The sequence below is a fragment of the Diospyros lotus genome, chromosome 13 (genome assembly GCF_014633365.1).
Source record: "Diospyros lotus cultivar Yz01 chromosome 13, ASM1463336v1, whole genome shotgun sequence".
In the NCBI taxonomy this organism is placed as follows: Eukaryota; Viridiplantae; Streptophyta; class Magnoliopsida; order Ericales; family Ebenaceae; genus Diospyros; species Diospyros lotus.
Window position 1 is genome coordinate 4,643,724 of NC_068350.1, and position 8,273 is coordinate 4,651,996.

The 8,273-nt window shown below is 38.7% G+C and overlaps 1 protein-coding gene across 1 annotated transcript; it reads right to left on the reverse strand.

Annotated features, from left to right (window-relative positions):
• Positions 1–504: 504 nt before the first annotated feature.
• LOC127787984 (uncharacterized) lies at positions 505–3,140 on the reverse strand. The gene is made up of 3 exons (XM_052316102.1): positions 2,346–3,140; positions 1,961–2,132; positions 505–1,347 (listed from the first exon to the last, which is right to left on the reverse strand). Exons 1-3 carry the CDS (start codon positions 3,036–3,038, stop codon positions 812–814), a joined length of 1,401 nt encoding a protein of 466 aa, XP_052172062.1. The 5' UTR covers positions 3,039–3,140; the 3' UTR covers positions 505–811.
• Between the last annotated feature and the right edge of the window lie 5,133 nt (positions 3,141–8,273).

Consider the following 8,273-nt stretch of genomic DNA (forward strand, 5'->3'; position numbering starts at 1 on the left):
TTATAAATCTTCTCAAAACACAATTTTTTTGCACAAACAATACTGAAATCCTCTCATGGCAATTTTGTGTGGATAAAATTGAAAATCATCACAATTCTAACTCTAAATAATTTATGGGTAACTCTTAATAAATAACTCTAGACACAAACCTAGCTAATAACATGTTATAGCCTCTCAAATTAATGCGGTGCAATCACTTAACAACTGCTGAGATTACAATAATTTTAATGGAATTGAGTATCCTACTTTTTATATCCCCATCTCTCATCAAAATCAATTGGGTTTGATCTAAATTAATTTCTATCAAATATTAAATTTGAGGAGTAATCTAAAACTAAAAAGTAAGCACATAGATCTTATTAGTTGAGCAAGGGACATGAAGAGACGGGCATAGTTGTGATTCACTTGGCTCTCTATCGAGTTAAAAAATAGGAGTCGATCAAGTCATGTCGTGGGAAAAACTTTTTGATACAGAATACATTGAGATGAACCGAAGATGTTTGTAAGAGAATTTTATTTGTGTCAAGACACTGTCAGAATAGGGGATTTGAATGTGGAAAGCTATGGTTGGATGCTTTGATGCTTCATTAATTAAGCAAAGGGCAATGCAGGTCCTCCCCTGCACACACTGGTGCATGTACATGACAAGCATTTCTATTTCTATCATCTAATTCATATCCTTACAAGTCAGGCTATGATTGATTCTTGAATGAACATCTTCGAAAACAAGAACCACTTTGGATGAAGAGAAATTTGATGATGCCTCCCCCCCCCCCCCAAAAAAAAAAAAACTCCAGTTGTCAAGATCAAACTAGCTCTCTAGTTCTTCTGACAATTCCTCCACCAATAGTCCAAATATGGTGAGCTCAATCTCTTTTGCAGCCTCTGCCACCAGCTCTCGATCCATTTCTCTCCACCCCTCGAGCTCTTTTCTGAAATCCAACTCGACCATCATATCGATGGTCTTATATTCCACCTCCTTCAACCAAATCAAGCTATCCGAAACCCTCTTCAGAGCGGCCTCAGTGCCATCAACCCCGCGATCTTGGCTTCCCTTCTCCTCGGCAATGAGGTCTAGCACCAGCCGCGCCATCTCTGCTGAGACTTTACCATGATCAAGGCCTGATTTTCGAAGAACTTCCCTGACAAACCTGTCAGTATTGTTGTTCGGGTTTTGGAATGCAGGGGAGCTGTCTTCTTCGCACTTCTCCTCTTCCTCTAGGCCTTCATCATTATTATCATCTTCATCTCCTTGCTCTTGTAACATTCCTTTCTCAAGTTCAATGGGGTCTAACTCTGCAAGTTTCTCGAATCTTTGAAGCTTCTCCAACAGCTGCTGCTTTGCTCCTGTTTCCAGTTTTCATGAGTTAAAGACTAAAATGCAAACAGAATGAAATCAAATTTACTTAGAATCAAAAAAGTACATCAATCTCCTCTGCTTCCATATTCAGATGAAAATGGCACTGGTAGGGCATTGATTGAGCTCATAACTCTCGTTTCAAGATAGTAATGGGCATTCAATCAACAGCCCAGATAACTTGCGAAATCCGTTTCCATAGATCAAAATTATGAACAGATGGATGAGTTGTCGCGCCATTAAGACAGAGCCACCGCCTAAATGTGGGGCAGATGAAGTTATGAGCATGTCCAAGGCCTTGTCTTATCGAAGAAACAAGATGCTACTACCAGAAATCCATGTTCAGGTTGTAGCATTGTACAATGACATGTTAACTACTTCTATGTCCTGATCATCGATGATTCGTTCCATGGATCCCACGTATTAATTGATCATGTTAAACAAGTATGAGCGATTCGATATCGACCCTTTGGTCGCAGCTAACAAATATGGCGCGTAAACAATTAAATACACAAGATTTATGGGTTGAAAAAGACAGCACAAGGGAGGATAAATGGTGGAAAAACTGAGAGTTTTATGTTCTTGTAAATTCTTTTTACTCACTCTGTACAATTGCATAGCTGGTCTCGAGGTGGTAATCCATGTCGTCTTCCTCGTCGCCATCACCATTGCCATCTTCTTCGGATGGGGGATCTAATACAGATACTGGACTGCACTGATCACCATTGCCTTCTTCTAAGCTTGTCTTTTCTATGCCCTCGGTTTCATAATTATCCTGTTGATTATAACGACTTTATAGAGAATGTGACTATGAATCGGGATAATTAAAAGTCTCAAATTCATAATATTTAACTTCTCCAGTGAAATTAAAACTTATGGTTATTATTCTCGTTCATTTTGTATAATATAGAATGATGTTTATTTATTTTACTGTCAACAAATTGGTGCTAGCTACGAAATTAGATAATGGCAAGGTAAGAAGACAAACCTGCTTGTTTTGGCGACCGGGAGATGCCGCCGGCGATGGGACATTGGGCGTCCGGCCACCGGAACTGGGGCTCTTCCAAAGGGCAACCCGGAAAGGGCTTGACGGGTCGGAATGGTTTTGCTCACTGCTACTGCAAGAACAAGAAAAACCCATTTCCGAAGCACCTTTTCCAGCATTTTCCTGCACTTCCTCGGCCTTTCCAGCTGATTTTCTGCCTCCAGTTTCTCCCTTACGTGACCGTTTCTTACCGCTTAGCCTCATCAGAATCGACCCTAACAACCCAAATCCTGGATTCTTAGTCTGGGTTTTGGGTTTGGGATTCAACGATTGTTTCTGAATCCTCATCGCCGCCTCGAGAAGCATAGCTGCAGTTCCGGCGGGGACATGAAGAAGCACGGAATTCGGGCATTTACAAGGACTCTTCACAGCTGCCGGCGACGGGAAATCGATGAAGGGAGATTGCCTGACGTCGGGCGAGCCCTGGAAAGAGAACAAACACGCCTGCTTGCAGAGACTACGCCTGGAAATGGAGCTTTGGGCGATGAAATTCCGCTTCTTGGCCTGTAATACAGCGGCTTCAGGAGTGGCTCTGTTGAGCTGAATTCGCTTATCAGCAATGTAGTTCTTCAGAAAGAACGGTTCTTGATCTTCTTCCAGTAGCTCGTGCAAATGCTTGTGACCCTGACCCATCATCACAAGGCAGTCTTTTGCTTTCAAAAAATCACTATATATATATATGTATGTATCAGATACAAAAGAAACTGAAGTTGAGAGGTGAGTTGATTCTTTCAGACTGAAAATTCATGCTCCTGACTTTTGAAAATAATCTCTTATAAAATGGGGAGTTTCGTGCAGTCGGGAAAGCGGAGGTGGTGATGACAGATTATAGGGAGCATGCCAGAGAGATGAGTTAGTAGGAGGAAGCTGTTTCTGTGTGGAAGTGTATATGTGCATAGAAGGAGAAGATGGAGAGAAAAAGCAAAAAGGTGAGGAGAGCAAAGCAATGGAGGCTGCTGCTACAGTGGTTGGCTGTGAAATTGTACTACCAACCTATCTCTTGTTGCAGGATTTTAATTTTAATTGCCAGCGACCACCCAGACCTAGAAGAAGTCAGCGTAGCAAAATTCCAAAATCCCACTTAAACGCCTTCTCCTTGCAAATATAAGAAGAAAATCCGGCTGACAAGTCAGATGTTCTTCACCGACGCCTAAATCATAAAGTGTTACACCTTACACGCCTCCACTAATCTCCTTCACTCAAAAGGCTCGCCCTGGTTAGGAAAGAGTCATATTTACTGTACTTAAATAGAGAGATTTTTTCATAAAACGAAACAAAAACTATAATTTTTACGCTATCAAATATAACTGAAAAAACAAAAATATCTTTAAACAATACTACATACTTTGTATTTTATATTTAGGGTGTAAATTATGTTAAAGGATGTAATGAAATGGAGAAGGAAGTGGGTAAAATAGATGCCCATGTGGGATGTGGGATTGAGCAGCAGAGACTGTGACACTGAGAGAAGAAATGGTACAGACAAACCCGTGAGAATATGTGAATGGGGGCAACCCACATTACATGCCTTGGGGTAAAAGGTGAAAACCATATTTGTAATCTCCGATAGCTTTATCTTCTGAGCTGGGGTCTGGTTTCCATGTGTGCACGAAACACAGAATTGAAGTCATTTAGTTGCAGAATTTAGAAAGTGCCCTACCAAAATGGAATTGAAAATGAAAGAGGAACATTTCTTGTGTTTTCTATTTCGCCCCACTTCTCCTGTTCTTGTAAAAAGCCGTGTATTATTCCCAACCCACTTCATGTAACATCTTTGAATAGTTAATAATGTATTCTTCGTGAGTCCACGTCAGATTCTTACGTGCTTACTTGGCATTCCAAGTTAGCAAATTCATAAGATTAAGGAATTTTAGTTCTCAATATGTTATTTTGATGTATTTAATCTATATATAATTCAAGATTGTCATTTGAATATATGTTTAAGAATTAAGGGTAGATCTTATTGTTTTTTTATGTTTAAAAATGTTGTTTTATGTAAAAAAAAAAAGGATATTTAATTCAAAAAAGCCGGGCCATATAGTTTGTGTAGGAAACAATTTTTCAAGACAAATAAGATTCAAAATTTAAACTATGGGAAGCTGTCAATGAATAATTTAATAGTCAAATGCCTTGATTTTTGGCTGTAGAGATGAGATGGCAAGTAAATTTGGTAATTAATGTTTGGAAAGAGTGTGCATGCGGTCCTTGCCGCAGCAAGAACGATGAAGAATAGAAGCAAGCTTTATTAACTTTACCAAATCCCACCTCCAAATTAAATCTAAAGTAGCTTTATTTCAACAAAATTAACTTTCTTTTACTCTTGTTAGAATAATATGGTACTTTCTAAGGCATATGAACACAACAAGGATATTGTCCTCTTAAAGGCAACACATAGACAATTTTTATTTATATTCTAAATTGCTATCTCCACCATACTATCATCTTGTATGGGAGTGGTTGAAATTGCCTCCCACTGAAATTCTTCAGACCGATTGAGATACGACTTTCATAGTTAATATAAACATTAGTAAACTTCAGAGTGTTTTTGAACGAATGAAAGTTCATGTCTTCTGTATAAATATGGGCACAATGTAGAAACACTTTTGTAATAAAAAAAACTCATATATATGTGACCATGGTTCAAATCTCTTTAACTGTCACGTCCCATTCAAATTAAGCTAGCTAGTCACTTTCACATTAAATAAAGATGTTTAAAGCAAACTAAGGATCAGTGTATTATTGTATAATAGGGGTGAATTGTAAAATGATTAATTGTTTTGCATGCATGCATGTGAAATTTGATTTCTCTGACAGAGCTGAGCGGGAAGGATTAGCAAAATCTGTGTCTCTGAAGGAAATAAATAAAAGAATCCAAATCCTGTAAGTACCCAGCGGCAGCTGCTGCATAATAGACAGCTTTTCAGGCTTGATTTGAGGCTTACCAGATTCCCCTCCCCTCCCCTCTGTTATTAAGCTGTAGTAAGTACCTACTTGCACCCCGGAAATTTTGAGATGTCACAAGGGCACGTGCCCATTTCATTTTAATAATCACAAACCCCTTCCATTTGAACTAATTCCCACTAGTCCTCGATTGGGTCGGCACGTGCTCTTATTTTTGGACTCAGTTTTTCCAGCCCATGCCCTTCGTTTTCAACGCCCTTCAGTTCGTTCTTCCCTTACTAGTCCTTTCTTCTAAAAATTAATTAAAAAAAGGACAAGTTAAACTACTTTTAATCAAAATCAAGAGGCAAATACTGAGTCTAATTATAGGCGGCTGTGTTTTTTAATTTAAATGAGATGTTTTTATTTTTATTTTTATTTTTATTATTGTTGCTTTATTACCCCCATCAAATATCATATTTCTTTTAGGCCCCCGCGGATGAACAAACAGCCATCGGCCATAGATGTCAACCTGGGAGTTGACAAACAAGAAAACAAATTTGCTTTCTTCTTCTATGTTTGGTTTGGGGGGTGGGGGGGCTTTGCAGTGCCAATTTTTGAGTAGCAAAAGGCTTCGCATTTCCTTACGCAACTCCGGGCGTCGTATTCATACACTTCGCTCTCACCTACCATAGCTATATACACACATATGAATTCTCTTTCTCCCTTGGCTTGGCTTGGCTTGCTTCCAAAATCACAATCACGACGTCATGTAATTAAAGGCTACTTTGATCGATGGGTATTTTAATTTGTAAGATTCTTCGTTCCCGGCCTGGCCTGGCCTGGCCTATTGAAGGGCTTCCCGGATAAGATGCTTCTGTCAAAACAAAAAGGTGAAAGCTAAATCGATATGGATAGGTAGATGGATTCTGGGTTCAGCTATTCTTTTTCTTCTTGGGGAATGTAAATATCGTCTCACAATTAGACATTGCACCGAGATTTGTTCAGGTATAGCACTCGCTCTTTTAAGCGAGGAGAACACAAGCCCCATAAAATTAAAACCTGAACCGGCAACTGCTCAAAGCAACACTCGGAAGAGCACCCACACAAGCCAAAACAGAACCCAGACCAATGGACACAAAGCATAATACATCCTAAAATATATAGCAAGGACACAAGCGCCAGAACAGAAGCCATAAAAGCTGCTGTAACCTTAGAAACTCTCAACATTGGTATTAGCTTCAAGGCAAAGCTAGCAAATCATGGGAACAGGCCCAACACAAAACTACTTAATTTCCGTAAGAATTTACTTCTCTTGTCGATTCTCCCACTTTGCTCTCTTTCAGAACCTTCCCAAATCACTCGTCCCGTTGGTTTTCAATTACTGTCAAAGACAAAGATGAATGCGTCCTAAGATCGATGCTGAGATTTTTTTGGGTATTTGCCTTGGTGCTTCAGGTTTTTTTTTTTTTTTTTATTAATATTGTTTTTTTTTTTAAATTACTTGTTATCACTTGCGCCCCGCTGCTCGGTCTCACGATTCCAGCAAGAGAGGTAAATTAGGAGATTCAGCAGACAGGTTTCGACCCATAGCACAACCGCAAACATGAGGGCGACAAGTATTTTTTCATTTTCAAGACCGCTTCTTACCTATTGAACTATCTCTTGGACATGACTCCAATACTGGACCTGTGGGTCCAAAGAACAACACCCCAACAAATTCTTCATTTGCCAGTTGATCTACGCCATGGGAGATAATATTGTTTTTTTTGCAAAGTAGGAAATAAGGAGGATTCTCAATACGCAGTCGACCTTTGATTTGAATTGTCTCACCCTTTCTATAAATCCATAATTTGCTTGCTCCTCAACCTTGGTGAACGGACAAATTAATTGTGGGCTGAAATTCAAGAGTTGGGCCTTCAAATATATATGGTTGATATAAAGTCACGAGGGAAAATTGAATTTGTAACCTTGCAATATCTTAAGTTTTCAAACATATGTAATGAACCAACTGAACTACCCCAAAGGTTGCTTCAAATTTGGGATCCAACAAGTTAAATCAATGTTATTTGAACACTGGTAAATATGATATTTATGTATTAATATATTATATTTTGTGTCATATTAAATAAATATATAATGAATACATTAATATAAGAGTGTAACCAAAATATTAATGTCGCAATTGAGTGTTTCTAAATAACATTTTTGGAAATTCTTAAGCCCTAGAGAGAGGTCACTTAAGCAAATAAACTTCTTTGGCCGTTCTTTGTTACTATCATGAACCCTCCCCCTCTTTTTTTTTTTTTTTTTTTGTTATTTTCAATGACAACTTAGAATTTTTTTTCTATAAATAAGAATGAATTAATAAAAAATTACAAAGTGTCTACAAGTAACACTAGGGCATACGTCGAACAAACAACACAATCACACAAGAGTAACAAATCACAAGATAAGATAAAACTCGAGCTCAACATCACGTTTAATTAATAATAATTGGACTCGTCGCACCTACACTCTAATTTGCTCGAGCAAAGGCGTTCTTCTTCCTCCTTTCTTTCTTTAGTTGGGACTCAGACTTCACCAGGACATACTTAGAACCCGAGTTATCTGTTCTGTCAGAACTCAAAAGTAGAATCCACCTTTGCACCCCGATCTCTTTTCCCCTGTTCTCAATAGCCATCTTAGCCTCATCAGGACACATTGCATCCATAGGAATATGTAATTCTCTAGGAGAGGAAACATCCATATCCTTATTCATGAGAATAAAATCAATTTGCCATCAATGACTCCACCTCGATAGGCTTGGAAAAGACAACCCTAGATGCAAAATTAGCAATCACAATTAAAGACACATGAGAGGCTTCATTTTCACTATAAGGGTTGCTCGAAGATATCGCAACACCCTTACCTTTCCTCATATTTGCCTCCCTAGCAAGCTCTGGGCTCCATGGGCCACACTTTCAATAGGGTGAGAAATCTTTAGGAAGC